The sequence below is a fragment of the Garra rufa genome, chromosome 1, assembly GCF_049309525.1.
Source record: "Garra rufa chromosome 1, GarRuf1.0, whole genome shotgun sequence".
Taxonomy (NCBI): Eukaryota; Metazoa; Chordata; class Actinopteri; order Cypriniformes; family Cyprinidae; genus Garra; species Garra rufa.
The window spans coordinates 10,401,685-10,420,539 of record NC_133361.1 but is presented as its reverse complement, the minus strand read 5'-3'; the positions used below and the strand labels follow the sequence as shown (position 1 = coordinate 10,420,539).

General features: G+C 34.4%; 2 protein-coding genes across 2 annotated transcripts; one reads left to right on the top strand and one right to left on the bottom strand.

Moving 5' to 3' along the window:
• Window positions 1-2,080: 2,080 nt before the first annotated feature.
• Window positions 2,081-4,956, bottom strand: LOC141330352 (uncharacterized). Its single transcript, XM_073835518.1, has 2 exons — window positions 4,383-4,956; window positions 2,081-3,680 (listed from the first exon to the last, which is right to left on the bottom strand). The coding sequence occupies exons 1-2, from the start codon at window positions 4,759-4,761 to the stop codon at window positions 2,803-2,805; spliced, it is 1,257 nt and encodes a 418-aa protein (XP_073691619.1). The 5' UTR covers window positions 4,762-4,956; the 3' UTR covers window positions 2,081-2,802.
• An 8,929-nt stretch (window positions 4,957-13,885) lies between these two features.
• LOC141330507 (uncharacterized) lies at window positions 13,886-18,048 on the top strand. The gene is made up of 2 exons (XM_073835529.1): window positions 13,886-14,159; window positions 17,189-18,048. Exons 1-2 carry the CDS (start codon window positions 14,051-14,053, stop codon window positions 17,902-17,904), a joined length of 825 nt encoding a protein of 274 aa, XP_073691630.1. The 5' UTR covers window positions 13,886-14,050; the 3' UTR covers window positions 17,905-18,048.
• Window positions 18,049-18,855: the final 807 nt, after the last annotated feature.

Below are 18,855 nucleotides of genomic sequence, written 5' to 3'. Positions count from 1 at the left end.
AAGCATCCTTCTGGGTACTGTGAGAGGTGTGGGGTGGAAGAAACTATTGAGCATGTCATTTTAAATTGCAGAGGATATGATGAACAGAGAAGGAAACTTATGGAGGAGCTAAAGAAAGATGGGGTGGCAGGAACGGGTATGAAAGATATACTACATAAAAATGTGATCGGGCAAACCAAGAAAAGTCTGTGTAATTTCTTATGGGAAACTGGGCTTATGAATAGAATATGATGAGAAGAGAGCGGGAGTAAAGAAACTGGAGTAACAGAGGAAATCAGCCAGAAGATGGCGGTAGTGCAACGATCGTGGATGCAAGCCGCCTATAAACCCCAAAGAAGAAGAAGAAGAAGAAATTGTGCCCTTAATATTTATCTTGTGGCCCCAATAGTAAAAACATTAGAAGAATATGAGAAGAATTTCGCGTAAAACAAGTTGTTTCTGAAAATGTATGATGTGCAGGTTATTTTTAGGTTTTATTTTTATAACCTACAGATAACGTTTCCAGAGCATTCCCTGCAGGTTTATATATATATATTTACCTAGAGAAAGTTACCTGCAGGTTATTTTTAGTAGTCACAACCATGTAAAACTAAAACGTTGCAGATGACTCTGACTAGGCTACTCTAACACTGAAATGTATATATTTATTTTTATCATAAAGCTTTCAATAAAGTACAGACATCAAAGTGGTCAAATCGCATTATAATAATATAATTTTAATTTTATTGCTAAAAGAAGCAATGTTGAGCATATGAAAATAACATTATAAACACTGGGTTTATTTCTTTACTGCACGCCTTTGATCTGCACGCGCTTCTCCAGCACAGGCTTTCTGAAGTCTTCAACATAAAGCCACTGCCTCGCCTAATAAAAATAAAATAAAAATAAAAATAACGGTTTATTTTGTTTTACCTACTGACTGACATTCGTTGATTGATTTCTTTAATGGACAATTACTTATAATAAATATACATCCGACACGAGAGTAAATGTTATTTCAGGTCTAATTGAAGAGAACATGATGTTAACCAAGACGTTTTCGTTTACTGACAAACAGAGGTGCATCCCTCTTTTTGTCAGTAAACGAAAACGTCTTGGTCATTATTTTATTTATTATTATTAACGTCTTGGTCATTATTTGGTCATTGGATCATTATTTTAGTGGTAAGAAACAAATGTTATGTTGAAGTCAAATAAATGTTATTCATTTTTAATGTCTGTAAAAATAAAATACAAATTTTTTAAAATCGAATATTTTGTTAAAAGTCATGTTATTTAACCAATGTAACCGGTAAAAAAAAAAAAAAAAAAAAAATGTAAAAATGTTATGGTAAAAACCTGTGAAATGGTAAAGGATAAGTTCCCCTTCTAAGGTGAAAACTATGTTGAAAAATAATGTAAAATTTACAGTGAATAACCACAAATGGACATTCCCAGTTTCATTTTATTTATTTGATGTTTTTTTTTTTTTAAATAACTTTCTTCTTTTTTTGGCAGTTATATACATCAGGGCTATATGTTAGATCTAATGTTGTTGAATTAATGTGTTTTGCACTGTTTCAGTTCCATGTGTGTTACCATGATGATATTTAGTGTTTGTGTGAATGACACTGTGCACCTTCTGTGTATGTTATTGTTTAAAACCTCCTTGTGATGGGCTTTGGTTCATCATGTGATGTTGTCATCACCACCTGCTTTTGGTGGTTATCAGTGTTTTACTAAGGTACAAAACAGATTTCAGTACTTCCAAATGTTGGTACGTTACCATGATACCAGTTGAAATTACAGTATTTACCTCTAAATTTAAGTGCAAAAACGTAAAATGTAAAACATTGCTACCATACTTTTTGGCGGAAAAATTCAAGCAACTACAGCTGCCAGTTTTTTACTGTAAATATTATGGCTTTTTTTCTTACAGTGTAAAACTCCTGAGATCTCACTGAGAGCAGCTGAAATGGCCTTTCGACTTGTTTTCTGAAAGCTGCAACTCAATGATTTTTCTCCATTGACACCATGATCTTTCTGATCCTGTTGTTTCCCCTTCACCCCATTCAGATCTTCTCTTTCTTCTTTCGTTTTCATCAGGTCTAAAATGAAATCTTTGTAAAGATGAAAATTAATTGGGACCTTTGAGAAATAAAAAGGATAATATATTCGTGTACAGATGAAATTTTTGTCAAAAATGTCCCATTCCACGCAGATCTATGAAAATGACTGAAAACCATAGACTTTAAAAAAATATGGAAGTAGTGTCCGTGACGTCAACAGTAGGTTTCTGAAGAGCGATTTTGAAGCTCATAGTGGGTGGGATTCAAATGGCAAATTACCTTTTTCCCTCTAGGCTCTCCCTACTTCTTGTTGCAAAAACAGACATACACACCCATATTACTTATCTGTACTTCAAGGTTGCCTGGCACTGCCCTGGATTTGATCAAATATGGTTAACACACACAAAGAGAGTAGCTTCTAAGAGAGTAAAAAGGCAAACTAAATCCATATTCAAATTTTTTTCTAACATGCATAAATGTTAACTCATTGGACATGTAGATGAAAGACCCTATAAAAGATAGAACTCAGAATGTAAGATTTATCCGCTCGAGAACCCAGGTACACAAAAATAACGATTTCATACGGCGGAACTGTCTGGACGAAACGCCAACATGATACAACATTTTTACACATATATAGCTCAATGCCTCTCCATGTGTACGGGGCCTTACTGTGTTACTGTTTTTTTGTATGTCTGTGTTGAGCAAATGAATGATTGAAACACTTCCCACATGCAGTGCAGTGATACGGCTATTATCCAGTATGGATCCTCTCATGTTTTTTCAGATTTGATAAATTACTTAATCTCTTGTCACAGTGTGAACACTTATAAGGTTTCTCTCCTGTGTGGATCCTCTCATGTGTTTTCAAATCTGCTAACCGACTGCATCTCTTATCACAGTGTGAACACACATAAGGTTTCTCTCCATTGTGGATCATATTGTGATTGTTCAGATGTACTGACTGACTGAATCTCTTGTCACAGTGTGAACACTTAAAAGGTTTTATACCAGTGTGGATCATTTCATGTCTTTTCAGATTTGATGAATTACTTAATCTCGTGCCGCAGTGTGAACAAGTATATGGTTTCTCTCCAGTGTGGATCCTATTGTGTCTTTTCAGATTCGCTGACAGACTGAATCTCTTGTTACAGTGTAAACACATAAAAGGTTTCACTCCAGTGTGGATCCTTTCATGCTGGTTTGTACAGGTCGCTGAAGTAAAAGTCTTTTCACACTCAAGGCACATGTACCGTCCCACACCATTATGTATTTTCTGACACATTTGTTGATGCGAAAAACTGTTCCCACACAAATAGCATGAATGTGTCTTCTCATGTGAATGAATTTTTAGGTGTTTCTTCAGAACTGAAGCCCATAAAAATATTTTACCACATTGATCGCATGTGTGTAGATTCTCTCCAGTATGAATTCTCATGTGATGCTTTAGACTGGTTTTGCGTATGAAACTCTTTCCACATTGAGTGCAGGTGAAAGATTTCCCGGCTCTTCTTTTCTTAAAATCTTTCTGTTTGGTTTGAGAGCAACTCAAATGTTTTTCTCCTGTGTTGACATGTTTTTTCTCCTCAGCTTCACTTGATTCTTCATTCTTCTCTTTTTCTTCAATCAACTCTGAAATAAAAGTAAAAATAGTGAAATGTGAACACAAAAGTGAACATTGATGTAAAAGTGCAGGGCTCCAGCCTAACATTTGAGAGCAGAACCACTAACTTGAACGTGATATATGTAATGTAGTAATTTGAGAGCCTGGTTTCATGAAAATTCAGTAGCATGATTTTCTGTTTGTATTTGGTGTGCTGTTCATACACTGTCTGAAATTGACTTAGGTGTGCGTGCACATATGATATACATGCTTGACAAAATATAAAGCAAAAATTATAAATGAATGATTAATAAGCCTCTGCTGCCATCTACTGGTTACAATCGTAATTTGATATGATTAAATTTGACATTAGTGTTTGTTTACCACAAAACCATATTTTTTTTGATATACATTGTGTTTTGTCCCTTAAAATATAATATTTAAACTGGATATTTTTAGAGCTTTGAAGTGCTGGAAAATAGTTAAAACATCATTGAAATGTGCTTGCAATTCTGTCTTAAAAGGTTGTTCAAACCCTTAAATTAATGATGTAATAACATTGGACTATTTCTGCCACAACACCGTGGTTAAAGTTAATGTTACTGTTTTTGGGTTTCTGCATCAGCGTTGTTTGATCTGTTCATAACAGAATTCTGTGCAGAAGTCGAATGCTTTGTAAGCCTAACATTCCATAAAAAGTCATTAAAGATAAATTAAGTATAAACACCAACCTCCTTGTTCCTCCGGTTTTATTATCCATGTAACTTGTTCCTCATGTTTTAATCTCGAAGATTCCAATTCCTCGTGTTTTATTCTGCAGGGTTCTGGTTCCTCTTGTTTTATTCTCAAGCGTTCTGGTTCCTCTTGTTTTATTCTCAAGGGTTCTGGTTCCTCTTGTTCTATTCTCAAGCGTTCTGGTTCCTCGTGTTTTATTCTCCAGGGTTCTGGTTCCTCTTGTTTTATTCTCAAGGGTTCTGGTTCCTCTTGTTTTATTCTCAAGGGTTCTGGTTCCTCTTGTTTTTTTCTCAAGGGTTCTGGTTCCTCTTGTTTTATTCTCCAGGGTTCTGGTTCACTCATGTCCTCTTCACTCTCCTCTTTAACAAACACCATCTTCACAGCGTCAGATCTTAGTTCAGCTGAAAGATATTCCTGCTTGCTTCAAAATTTAGTCAGGACTGTGAGAATGAGAATATTACAGGTGTAATACCTGATTCAAATACTGTATTTTTCTATTTACAGAAGCAACATTTCTAACAGGTTGTATTAAAACAGCATCGCGATAAAACAACAGAGAACGCGGTGAAACTAAACTTCTTTCTCTTAGGTTTAAATGGTGTGTGTCAAACAAACGTTTGTGTTTTAGCGCCACCGGCTGGACTGGAGTGTGAAGTAGAGACTTCTTCTTCTTCTTCTTCTTCTTGTTTTACGGCGGATCGCAGACTTATAAGTGCATTACCGCCTCCTATCTCTCAAATGGACCATTGACACCCTGACTACAAAATTTCCTGATTACCCTACCAACCCATATGCAATCACCCTCGAATCTTACCCGCTCGGAGACTTCATCAAGCTTCATCCGGCGCTGCGTGTTCAGCTCCTCCGTCCACCCTCAGCCCTCTTAGCAGGATTTAAATTAGAAAAAAAAAAAAAAAAAAAAAAAAAAATCATACTCGCTTGTGCAATCCAGTATTTGCCAAAAACTGTAACAAAAGTGATTTTATACTTCTATCTGAATTTAATAAATTCTTCATTGAAAACTGCTCTTCCTTATTCTCTAATTCATCTTTTAATTTATTTCTTTCAAAAGTATATTTCCTACAGTACATTATAACATGCTCAACTGTTTCACTAACGTCACATACCTCACAATGGCCTGTTGGATGTTTGCCTATTAAATGCATTGTACTATTCAAGCTTGTATGTCCCAATCGTAACCTTGTGATTGTGTTCTCCTCAGCTCTGCTCAATCCTGATACTCTTCCCTTACCCACTGTTGACTGTATATGATACAAATGCCTGCCTTTGGTATCAGTGTCCCAATACTGCTGCCATACTGTCAAAATGTTCTTTTTGATAATTGATTTAATTTCGGACCTACTAAGGGTAATCTGGATATCAACTTGTTCTCGTTCTATGGCTTTTTTTGCTAAATTGTCTGCCTCTTTGTTCCCTCTCAATCCAATATGGGCCGGAACCCACAAAAACTGTACGTTTATACTATTTTGCTTGAGTGAATATAACTCTTGATTAAGCTCTATTATCATATCTTGTCTTGTTTCTGATTTTTGCTCAATTAAACTTATTAAAACTGAGCTAGAATCTGAACATATTAATGCCACAGATATTTTGACTTCACTAATCCACCGTATTGCCATAATTATTGCAAACATCTCCCCCGTATACACTGACAGACAGTCTGATATTCTATTATTTTTATTAACTTTTAACTTCGGTATTACAAATGCAGAGCCTACATGACTTGTTTTTGGATCTTTAGATGCATCTGTAAAAATGTGCAAACACTCTCCATACTTCGACCCCATATATTCCCTTACATCATATACCTCCATTTCATAGGGTCCTTCCTTTTGTCTTCTTTCTAATAAGTTTAAATCAACTATTGGTTGAGGCATAACCCACAATGGCACTGGTGATAGAGGGATTATCGGAGCATATCCAACCTCTTCCAGTCTCATATCTCCTACTAATTTCCCCACTCTCCATCCAAAACTACTGCAATCTTTCTTCTCATGTTCCCAGCTAGGTCTCAGAACTTTTTTAGTTGGATGATTTTCCCTCTGACCTTTTAAATTTGCCCAATAGGAAACTATTAGTTGTTGTCTTCTCATCCATAGTGGCATTTCTCCCATCTCTACCTGAAGAGCTGAGACTGGAGAGGTTAGACATGCCCCACAACATATTCTTAGGGCTTGAGACTGGATTCTATCCAATTTAACTAAATTGGATTTATTTGCAGATCCATATACTAAACAACCATAATCCAATATAGACCTTATCATGGATATATATATATAGTTTTTAAAGCCAGTCTATCTGCTCCCCATTCCTGACCCGCTATACACCTCATCACATTCACTACTCGCTTACATCTTCCCACCATCTTTTCTATATGTTCTCTCCAGGTTAATCGACTGTCAAACCATACTCCTAAAAATCTTACTATATTTACACATTCTAGTTCTTCTTTATATAATTTTAACTTAATCTCTGTTTTCCTTTTCATATTTGTAAAAAGTATTACTTTTGTCTTTTCCACTGAAAACTTAAACCCATTTTCCTTTGACCACTTTTCAACCACATTTAATGCACATTGCATTTTCTTTATATTATACTTCATATTCTTTCCTTTAAACCACAGAGCCCCATCATCAGCAAACAATGACTTCCCCAAACTTATATGTACTCTTGAGAATACATCATTAATCATGATGATAAATAACAGTGGACTTATTACACTGCCCTGTGGTGTTCCATTATCGATTGCCCCGCTGGAGGATATGTCTCCACCAACTTTCACCCTTATACTTCTTCCGATTAAAAACTCTTTTATCCAATTGTACATTCTTCCTTTTATATTCAACTTTCCTAATTTAATTAATAACCCTTCTTTCCACAACATATCATACGCTTTGTCTATATCAAAAAAACAGCGATGACACTCTCCTTATTTATGAATGCTTTCCTTATTTCATCTTCTAATGATACTATTGAGTCCAGAGTCCCTCTTCCACACCTAAACCCACTTTGATAAGGAGAAAACCAGTTCCTTTTTTCCAAATGATATGTCAGTCTAACAGTTATCATTCTCTCCATTACTTTACATAAATTAGAAGTTAAGGCTATTGGACGATAATTGATAGGATTACTTGGATCTTTCCCAGGCTTTTTAATAGGTATAATCAATGCTTCCTTCCAACTTTGGGGAAGTTTACCTTCCATCCATATTGTATTGTAAAATGATAACATCACCTTCAAAGAACTTTCACTTAGATGCTTCATCATACAGTAGCTTACTCCATCCATCCCTGGAGCAGATTGTCTCATCCTACTTAATGCATTTCTTAATTCGCTCATAGAAAATGGTACATCTAGCAAATTATTTTCTGTCTGTTTTTTCCCCATTAAATCTGGATAGTCCTTTAACACATTTTTCCTCATTTCCTTACTCTGTTCAGTCAAATTTTCAGAGCTATTTACTTTAATAAACGTCTTTAAAAACATTTCCACTTTATCTCCATCCTCTGCAGCTATCTCTCCACCCATACTTAAAACTGGATATTCCTTACTTTTTTGGATCCCTTTCATTTTCTTAATCATCCCCCATACCTCCTCTATTGGTGTATTCTTACCTATTTCATTACAATATGACTTCCAATACATTACCTTAGCTTTCCTTACTGTTCTCCTTACCTCAGCTTGTGCTTGTTTATAATTTATTAAATCCTGAAAATTATGCATTTCCCTGACTCTTCTAAATGCTTTCCTTTTCTTTCTTATAGCACGTATACACTCTTCATTCCACCATGGAACCATCTTGTTTTTCCTTCGTCCTGCACTCTTTGGTATATATTTATTTGCTGCAGTTTGTATTGCTTGTACTATTTCTTTACTAATAGTCTCTACTGACCTGTCTGATTCTATTATAATGTTCTTTAATCCTTCTTCACTCAAACTCATAAAGTCTTCCCAACTTGCTCTATCATACTTCCAATTACCTGTACTTCCTTTACTTATACCATTTATTCTTACATTTACTCTTACTTTTATCATTATAGGATAATGATCACTCCCAATAGTATCTTGTCCCATTACTTCCCATTCAGTACTCCCAGCAATTGAGTCAGACACCATTGTTAGATCAAGCACAGACTCTTTACCTGTTACCACATTTATCCTTGTATTACTTCCATCATTTAAGCATACCAAATTCCTCCTGTCTATCAAATCTTCCACCACCAATCCATTGCCATCTGTCACTAAACCTCCCCATAGTGTACTTTGTGCATTAAAATCCCCACACCAAATCACCCTATCTCCATTTTGACCCTCTATTTGTTCTAGTTCATCCAACTTTAATTTCTTACATGGATTATAAAAATTTATTATTACATAATTTAATTCATTCACCCACATTTCCACTACCACATATTCTTGTGTTAGTCCTTTGCCTACCATTCTATACTGTATACCTTCCTTAATCAAAGTAATACAGCCTCCACCATTGCCCTCCCCACGATCTCTCCTCTCACTAGCGTAACCTTTTATTACAAAATCAATCTTGGGTTTAAGCCACGACTCTTGTACGCATATCACATCAGGTTTAATTTCCAACTCATTAATGACACTTTTAAATTCTAATCCGTTGGCCACAAGACTTCTCGCGTTCCATTGTAAGATTAAAATTGCCCCACCTACCCGAACCAAGCTTCCTGACTTGACTGGGATTCATTCACCAGCCCATCCCTGATCTTTACCCATGATATATCCTTTACTCCTAGGAATCTCTCTGCTGCTCTGACTATTATTTGAATCTTAATTGTCTTCTTTTCTGTCTGGGCAGTGCAATTTATTACCTCAGCTATGAATAGCAAGAAATTTACTTTGCTCACAATCATCAAATCCTCTTTGATCCTACCTTCTACCTCTGAAGTAACATCTACCTTATTCTCCTTGTGCACGTTATTTCCTTTCTCTTTATTCCTTGCATCGACCACTTTAACAGCTTCCGTATATGTTATATTCTTCTTAGCTTTCTCCTTCTGTACTTCAATAGCTCTTTTCCTTACCTCACATCCCCCAAATGCAACGTTGTGATCTCCTCCACAGTTGCAACATTTAATCTCTGCTCCTTCACATTTTCCATAATCATGTTCCCCCCCACATCTTGCGCATCTTTTCCTAGACTTACAAACCATGGCAACATGCCCATACTTTTGACAATTATAGCACCTTAAAGGAGGGGGCACGAATGGCCTAACTGTGTAACTTAAAAATCCAAGTTTGACCTTATCTGGCAGAACGTCCCCATCAAATCTGAGTTCAACCGAAAGACTCTCCATTCTATTCCCTTCTCTAGTCATAAACAGTCTCCTAGCACCAACTATTTGCCCTCCGTATATGTTGTTTTTAAGCTCTTCCATGGACACATCTAACGGTACTCCAGTTATTACTCCGCTAGACCACTGCCTCTGACCTCCAATTTTGCTACTCACCACTTCCTTCCTACATATCACTTTGATTCCCATCACTTTCCTCTTTTGCTCTTCATTGTTACAAACTATCATCAAATCCCCATTTTTTAAAACTCTTGCAAGCTTAATCTCTCCAGCTGATTTCCTCAATTCTTTAGTTAGCACAATTGGACTTACCTTTTGCATACCACTTTCCTCTTTAAATTTCATTATTACTTTTAATTCATCTTGATATCCTTTTCTTATCTCATTTTCATTTCCACTCTCTTCCGAACTTCTTGTCTCTCTTTCCTGATGTTTTTTCTTTCTTTTCTTTGTACCTACATCTTCCCACCTATCTCTATTACCCTCTGTTTCATCAATACTATCTAATGTCTCTGGTCCATTTTCATTACAACTTCTTCTATATTTTGTCATTATTGATTTTGCTGCATTTGCCGCCATTACTTTCCCGCGCTCGATCCTTGCGTCCAGCGCCACTGCTTGCCTTCCGCCAAAGCCCAGTCCGGAATTCAGCGTCGTGTCAATACATAATAGTTCCTACACCAACAGCTCAAGCGTTCTGCGGATTGTAATGCAACAGTACCCCAGGTAGCCAGTGTAATCGGGCCGGTTGCGGCGGAGTGTCGGCTCACTCGGCTGAGTGCTGGCAGCGTCTCGCCAGAAATGAGCCACCGTGAAGTAGAGACTGACATGGGAGTGGATTTTCAAACCTAGCTCGCCCGTATTTTCACTGAAATATTTGACTTCTCTCGTTCATGTTCATCGAATGCCAGTCGGGTCTTTTTATTCCTCTTTGTTTATTTTATTTTAATTGTGCAGATTCACTTATTTTAAAGTAAAACAAATCTGTGTACATTATTCACGCACTGATTTTGATGTATTAAGTTCACCTTCAAAACCAGCAATTTCAACTGAGATTCAGATCAACTCAAAGAAGTTTTGTTTTTATATTTAATTTTGCTTCATGATGTAAATTATATCATTATGCTTTCTTATGAGTTTCATATAATGTTCAAATGTCTTACATTTGTAGATTGCTTACTCGTTCATTAAGAAAAGTAGAAGCTTTTTTCAAACCGTTCTTGTTCGGGAAGCTGAAGATGCTGTGACACTTTAAGAGAGCTGAGATTTATTTTTAACCTTTTTATTTACTGGTGTTTTTAAAATGACCATTCTTCCACTTATGATGTATTTAGGAACGCAGAAGCAAGGTACTGCCATGTAGCTTTGTAATTGATGCGTTTTACTTCTCTTTTAAATTGTCTTTACTTTTTATGTTTTATCAACAACTTATATTGTCTGCTAAGTGTATTTGCATTTAGAAAATGTTTGCTTATTGCGCTTTCTGGTTTAAAATATCTCAATAAAGAATTTGAATTGACTTGCATTGATGCATTTCTTGCATCTAGTCAAACCAAGAGCTTTGCTTCTTACTGGTGTTAGAAAACAAACATACAGTGTAACCACAGATAATAAATAAGGATATAGACTGTACAGTACAATTGAAGAGCTCTTTTCCAAACCTCCATAAAAGCCAAATTAAAAAAAAAAAATTAAAACAAAAGAAAACATCCCAACAAACAGAACGTTCCCATATGGTTCTCATTTGGTTATACCAAATGAGAACATTCTCAGTTTTCTTCACGTAAAAAGTAGGTTCCAAGAACGTTCCCCTAACCTAAAGGGAACGTTCTTATTTCATTCTAATATTGAATATAACTTTCGCACATTACGGAGTCGCTTTAAAAATGCCGAGTATTTAAATCGCTCTGGATGCAGCTCTTGTGGGATGTAGGGTTGCCAAATCCACATTTTTTAATGGATGATTTTAAACTGTTGCGACGTTTGATTTTCTCCCATGGGTTAAAAGTTTGAAATATTGAATGCACTGATTTTGAGCTATGCAGTAAATTTATTGCTAACAAGTTCTGTTATTAAACATCTTTCGGTAATAAAAATCATTTCCTCACTATCATGTCGTTTCAATTCTGTGAAACACAAAAGATATTTTGTAGAATGTAACCAAACATATTTTGTAACCCTTGATTTCTATGCTATAGACCTCAATTTACTGAATTTGTCAAAGTATCCTTTTTTATGTTCCACAGGATAAAGAAGTAATATTAAGTAAATGAGGACAATTTTCATTTTGGGGTGAAATATCCCTATCAGAACTTTACTATTTGTAAACGGTAAAAAAAATAAACACCTTATTTAAGACACTGATATTGATCTTAAATCAGGCTCTTATTGAATTTACATTTTACTTAAATGAAAATGAATTAGAACAAAGCACTTATTGCTTAGAATTCAGATATTAGCTGACTAGTATTAAGATGGTAGTCACAAGAAAACATCATGGCTATATGGTTTTTGAAATAAAGCAATAAACTATAAAACTAAACATAAAGCTGCTACACATTTGTTCATAAAATTCAAAAGACCATAGGCTATTGTAAAGTGCAATATGGTGCTGAATTTACAGTATTATGCATTGTTTTTCTCCTCTAATCCTCTTTAGGAAGACTGTTGATGGTGATCGAATACCATGCGAGTATATAATTTTAAGTCCTTTTCATTTATTTGTGCTGATCTGTTTTTTTTTCTAAAGGGGAAAAACAGCGCACCTCCCATGTGAAAATAAAGTGTACTTGAGTGCACTAAAAATACTTAAATACAAGAAAGAACATTAGTAGCATAATGTTATATTTTGTGCTAAATGGAATTGTATAAATGATACACTATAAATACACTAGTTATTATATACTTTTACTTTAGTAGTACTTTAGTGCAATTGTGAAAGTATACTAAATACAACTGATATTTAAATATATTTTTAGTACATAGCAACAAGTGTACTACTGCAAAAATGGTAACACTTTATAATAAGGTTCATTAGTTAAACATTAGTTAATGTATTAACTAACATGAACTAAGCATGAACAATACATTTGTTACTGTATTTACTAATCTTTATTAACATTAGTTAACGGAAATACAGTTGTTCATTGTTTGTTCATGTTAGTTCACACTGCATTAACTAATGTTAACAAAATTTTAATAATGTATTAGTAAATGTTGAAATTAACATTAACAAAGATTAATAAATGCTGCATAAGTCCAGTTCATTATTAGTTCATGTTAACTAATATGGTTAACTAATGTTAACTAATGAACCTTATTGTAAAGTGTTACCGCAAAAATATACATAAAGACTTTTTTGTGTGTATTTCTTAAAAGTATGTTTTGAATGCGTCAAAAATTGGTTCAATGTTAGTACACTTGTAGATAGTTACTTTTATTTAAAATATATTAGTAATGTAATAGTTAAAACTATATTTTCCCAAATGTGCAACTTAAGTAGACTTAACATAAATATACTAATTAGCACTAACACTTAAATAGATTTTAAGTGTAGTCAGATTAATCAGAATTAAATTGATTTTACTTAAAATATATTAGTAATGTAATAGTTACAATTACATTTTCCAAAATGTGCTAGACTTAGTACTACACTAAAATACAATTTATTCAAGTACACTTAGTGCACTTTATAGTGTACTTAAAGTGCTGTATTTTCACGCACTAATTTTGTACTTAATGTACTAAAAGTTATTCTTTAGTACTTCTTAAGATAAATTTAAGATCCTCTAAGTGTACTCAGCTGTGCTATTTTGAGACACCATGAAGATGAACTAAAATGTGCTATCTCAGCATTTCCAAAAATATATTTTGTTAGCATATTTAATACAATTTAAACATATTTTATAAACCTTTGAATAAACTAATTATGCATAAAATAAACTTATTATTTAAAATATATAAATAATATTTAATACATGTATTAAATCTTACAAGCAGTAAAATATAACTTTTAGTATATTAACAGAAGCATTAAATAATTAGGATACTTTTCCCCTCCTCTCTCCGCTTCATACTCCAGTTCAGCGAGTGGCGCTAAAATACACACGTTTGTTTGCCAAACACCATTAAACCTCAGAGGAAGAAGGCTAGTTTCACAGCTCTCTCTTAGAAATGTACTTTCTGTGAATAGAAAAATACAGTTTTTCAATCTGGTTAGTAAATACCTGTAATATAGCTCATATATTGGTCGTGACTAAGTTTTGAAGTAAGCAGGTATATCTGGAGGAGTATCATCTGAACTGAGATCTGCTGCTGTGAAGATGCTGTTTGTTAAAGAGGAGAGTGAGGAGGACACGAGTGAACCAGAACCCTGGAGAATAAAACAAGAGGAACCAGAAACCTGCGTAATAAAAGACGAGGAAAGAGGAGGTTGGTGTTTATTCTTGATTCATCTTTAATGACTGTTTGTAGCACATTAGACTTACAACGCTGTAATCCTTTGGGGTCTATTTTTTATTTTTCATTCTGAAACACAGATTAAGTACATAATACTAATTTATGGTCTATAGAGTCCTGAAATAAAACAAACTAGATTAATTTAAAACCAGCGGTGCTATTTTGAGTTAGCATTACAGAGGTTGCCTATAAAACATGGAATAAAAAAGCTTAAAATTAAATGGAACTGAGAAGGAAATCCTGAGAAAACAAAGAAGTGGAAAATAAGACTGCAATTAAAAAAAAAGACAAACTTGTTTAATAAAATGTGATTAAAAAAGAGAATTCTGCAAATGGAACAGCAGCGTATTTAATAATGTCCGTAAGCTCGCTTAAAACAAAATATATTAAACACCACTACCTCTCGTTGTTTTCTTGCATGCAAAACAAAACAAATTATGAATTGATGTTAAAAAAAATATTAGTGTGGTTTAGGCAATTTGTCCAAATATAATAATATGAAATATTACATAAAACACAACTTTAAGCCTTTTTTGTTAAATCAGTTTGAAAGAACAATAATAGCTATTATAAACATAAATACGAAATACTTATGTAACAAAAGCAAATAATTCAGTCAAACATATGCTACAAAGTCATCTCCGCTCTACGATTAAATTACATAAATATATAAAAATTAAACAACTTTGTGATCAGCCAAAACATTATGACCTGGAACAAAAAATGTATTCATTAGACAAAGATTACCTGTTCAATAGAGCCAAAATTAATTTTATTTAATGTTTAAGCACTACCGAGGCAAATGTCTGAAGGACTAGCCAAGGTGAGGCTGCTCTTAGCGGATACATGAGCACGGATCGCCTGGAGCTTTCGTCTCAGAAATCGGCAAAGCACATTTTAAAATAGGCCCTAACTTTATATAGAAACCGCATATTTGAGTTTTCATTGCACAGTAACTTTAATATTCCTCCTCCATTAATGCTCGCTTGATTTTACAGTGAGACAATGCCGGGGAATAGGGTAAAAGCAAACAAACAAAAATGAATAGTTTCTGTGTACTTACTTAGTTGATTGATTAGATTGCAACATTTTTTTGTATTACAAGTTTTCTACAATGTAAGGTTTAATTACGCAAATGAGGCATTATTAAATGAAATATGTGCTAATGTGCATACATCTAAACACTGGATGAAGTCAGTTTCAAAATTCTTGTTAATTAATTATTATTATTTTTATTTTTTATTTTTATTTTTTTACATATTAGGAATTTTAGGCATAACATTTTGTCACTTCAGAGAATTCAGAAAATACTTAGACCAGCATAAAACAAATTTTTTTTTTTTTACATTTTTGGGGGAATATAATGTATAAAATCAAGCAAATTATTATTACCTTCAGAATACAGACAGGAATATTTATGTAAAGTTTGGTGTATTTAAGTGTTACTGAAGTGGAGATTAATGGCTCAGTGTAGGATAAAAAATAATTTTGAGAAAACGGCATTTTAAAATGTGTATTGTAATTTAAATCTATTGACACAAATAGATAAAGTGCTATAAAAGAAACACTTATCAGTGTCTTTTGGATTTTATTTTCCACTAGTCTGAAAAAAAGAAGAAGAAAAAAACATAATGAAAAACCAAAAAGCCCAAAATCTCAAACTGGACAGGTGCATGAAAAAACCCCTGTAGTGTGAGCCCGGCTTTAGAGCTGTTGAATAATATAGATGGAGCCTTTTTTGAGAGCTTCAGTCTTGAAGAAACACTTGAGAGTTCATACAAAGGAGAAGTACTTTTTCATGTATTTTTTGTGGAAAGAGTTTTTCAATTTTGACAAAAAAAAAAAAAAAAAAAAAAAAAAAGTCAGATATCAATGTCCAAACATTTTATTATTAGGCTTTCTTATTTTTCTTTACCGTTGTGTTTGAAAACAGCTGCGTTTTCATTAGCCTTTAAATTACACAGATTGAAATTGCGAATTGAAAATACGCCTAATTTTGCGTCAATTGCACAAAAACATCCATATATCACAAAGTTTTTACGCTCACATGACGTGGTCACATTCGATTAAATTTAGCCAAAATCCCACCTAAATCTGTTGCCCTGACTTATTGCGAGAGGAAAAAAAAATACGGTTTAGTCGCATAACATCGGTTAATAGAAACACCGTTATTTCGCAATACTTTTTAATCAACTTTTTATAAAATAGCACCAAAGTTTTACACATTCTTCCACTTTTTGAAAATGCAGATGCAAGAAACACTGTCATGTAGCTTTGCAACTGATCCTTATTTGCTTTTTTTGTAAGAATGGTTGAATGAGATATTTAATGGGCCCTTTTTTCCTGGCTGCAGCCTAGGGGCCTCACAATGACCAGACTACTTTTTTTTATTATTATTATTTTTAATTTACTTAAGCACAAACATAAAAAAGCTCCTTGCAGTCCCATAAACAGTGCTTGAAGTGGGCTGGTGCGCGCTTTTGTATTGTAGCCTTTTGCGTACTGCCAAAGTGTCAGTAGCTGCGTTTCCATTACCCTTTAAATTGCGCAAATTGAAACTGTGAATTGCAAATTTGCCAAATGGAAATGCTTCAATTGCATGAAAACATCCATATGTCGCAAAAAAAGTTTTTGCGCTCGCATGAGGTGTTTCTTTTTAGTTGCATAACATCGGCTTATGGAATCTCTGTCATTTCGCAATACTTTTTAATCTACAGGGTGGGCCATTTATATGGATACACCTTAATAAAGTGGGATATTAACGTCCTGTTTGTGGCACATTAGTATATGTGAGGGGGCAAACTTTTCAAGATGGGTGCAGTCAGTTGAGTTTGTTGCAAAACCTTTTACAGTGCTTGAGTGTTGTTGTATTTTACTGCATGACAGTTCACACTCAGAAAGTAGAACTGAAATTACATTTTTACAAGATTAAAGTTAAAACAATTTTAAAAAAATATGCATTTTTTAATTGTTTTAATTGCATTATTATGATCTCATTTCAGGCCTGGTAAAAGTAAAGGAAGAAAAACAAGATCTGAATGAGGTGGAGGAGAAACGTCAGGATCAGAAAGATCATGGTGTCAATGGAGAAAAGTCAGTGAGTTGCAGCAATCAGAAAACCGAAGTCAAAAAGCCTTTTATCTGCTCTCAGTGTGGAAACACTTTCACATGTAACAGAAGCCTCCGGGATCACATGTTAATTCATGCTGGGATCAAGCCTTTCAGCTGCTCTCAGTGCGCAAAATCTTTCACACGTAAAGCAAGTCTTCAGGATCACATGCGGATTCATTCTGGAACAAAGCCTTTCAGCTGCTCTCGGTGTGGAAAGAGGTTCACACAGAAAGGACATCTTAGGGTACATCTGCTGACTCACTCTTCAGAAAAGCCTTTCAACTGCACTCAGTGCCAAAAGTCTTTCACGCTTAAAGTAAACCTTGAGGATCACATGCGGATTCATTCTGGAAAAAAGCCTTTCAGCTGCTCTGAGTGTGGAAAGAGTTTTACACAGAAAGGACAGCTTAAGAGTCATTTGCTAACTCACACTTCAGAAAAACCTTTCCTCTGCTGTCAGTGTGGAAAGAGTTTCGCACGTAAAGGAGACCTAAAGGCTCACATGGCAATTCATTCTGAAATTAAGCCTTTTACCTGCTCTCAGTGTGGGAGGACTTTTAAATATAAAACAACCCTTAAGAGGCACATGCAAATTCATATTGGATGAAAGACTTTTCCTGCTCTCAGATAAATCAAACCTTAGGATTCGCTTGTTAATTCAGACTGGGGAAAAGTCTTTCTGCTACTTTGTGTTTTTGGGATTTGTAAGGTTCATTTAGTAACACACGCTTCATAAATCCCTTTCACCTGCTCTCAGTGTGGAAAGTTTTTTGTGCGTAAAGGATGCCTTGAGACTCGCACGTTAAAGGGGTCATCGGATGCCCTTTTTCTGCAATTTGATATAATTCTTTGGGGTCTTAATGCAAAGTCTATAACATACTTTGGTTGCATTTTCTCAATGGTAATGTAAAACATCACTATTTACCATGTCAAAAAATGATAATGAGCTTGCTAACTAGCAAATTATTAGGAAAGGCGATTTGCAAAGATTCATCTTATTATTCATCTCACCAACATGGATGCTTTAAGCAAATGTACGTTTATTATTAGAGCACTGTAAAAAGTTAAAAACAACTTAAAAACTGAAGTTTAGCAGCTTAAACTCACAAGTTAAATCAACTAATATTTATTGTGATAAGTCAAAATGAATGGCGGAAGAATGTTGTATCGGGGATGTAAACTAAACAGTTTTTATTAAATAATAAAAATTAAACAAATGACAACAGGGTTACCAGGTCTATATGACATAACTAGCCCAATCGCCAGTCAAAAACAACCCAAAATAGCGCACTGACCATATACCAAATATCAAAACGTATATACGTCATTTCCATTTGTAAAATTTAAAGTCGTGCACATTGATCATAAACACAGCTTAAAGGCTTCCTACTTGTAGCATCCACAAAACCTAACATCCAGCACCGTTTTATCATAAGTAGAATGCAAATTATTTAAATACAGGCATTTTATTGAAATGTAATTTCTACAGTATTTCAAAACTTTAAACCACTGGGGAAAATCAACCCATGGCAACAGTTTAAAAGTAGACCAGTTCCGT

Coding starts and splice junctions, on each gene's coding strand:
- LOC141330507 (XM_073835529.1), top strand. CDS start 14,051: ATGCTGTTTGTTAAAGAGGAGAGTGAGGAGGACACGAGTGAACCAGAA. Junction 14,160..17,188: donor AAAAGACGAGGAAAGAGGAG/GTTGGTGTTTAT, acceptor ATCTCATTTCAG/GCCTGGTAAAAGTAAAGGAA.
- LOC141330352 (XM_073835518.1), bottom strand. CDS start 4,761: ATGGTGTTTGTTAAAGAGGAGAGTGAAGAGGACATGAGTGAACCAGAA. Junction 3,681..4,382: donor AAAACCGGAGGAACAAGGAG/GTTGGTGTTTAT, acceptor CTTTTATTTCAG/AGTTGATTGAAGAAAAAGAG.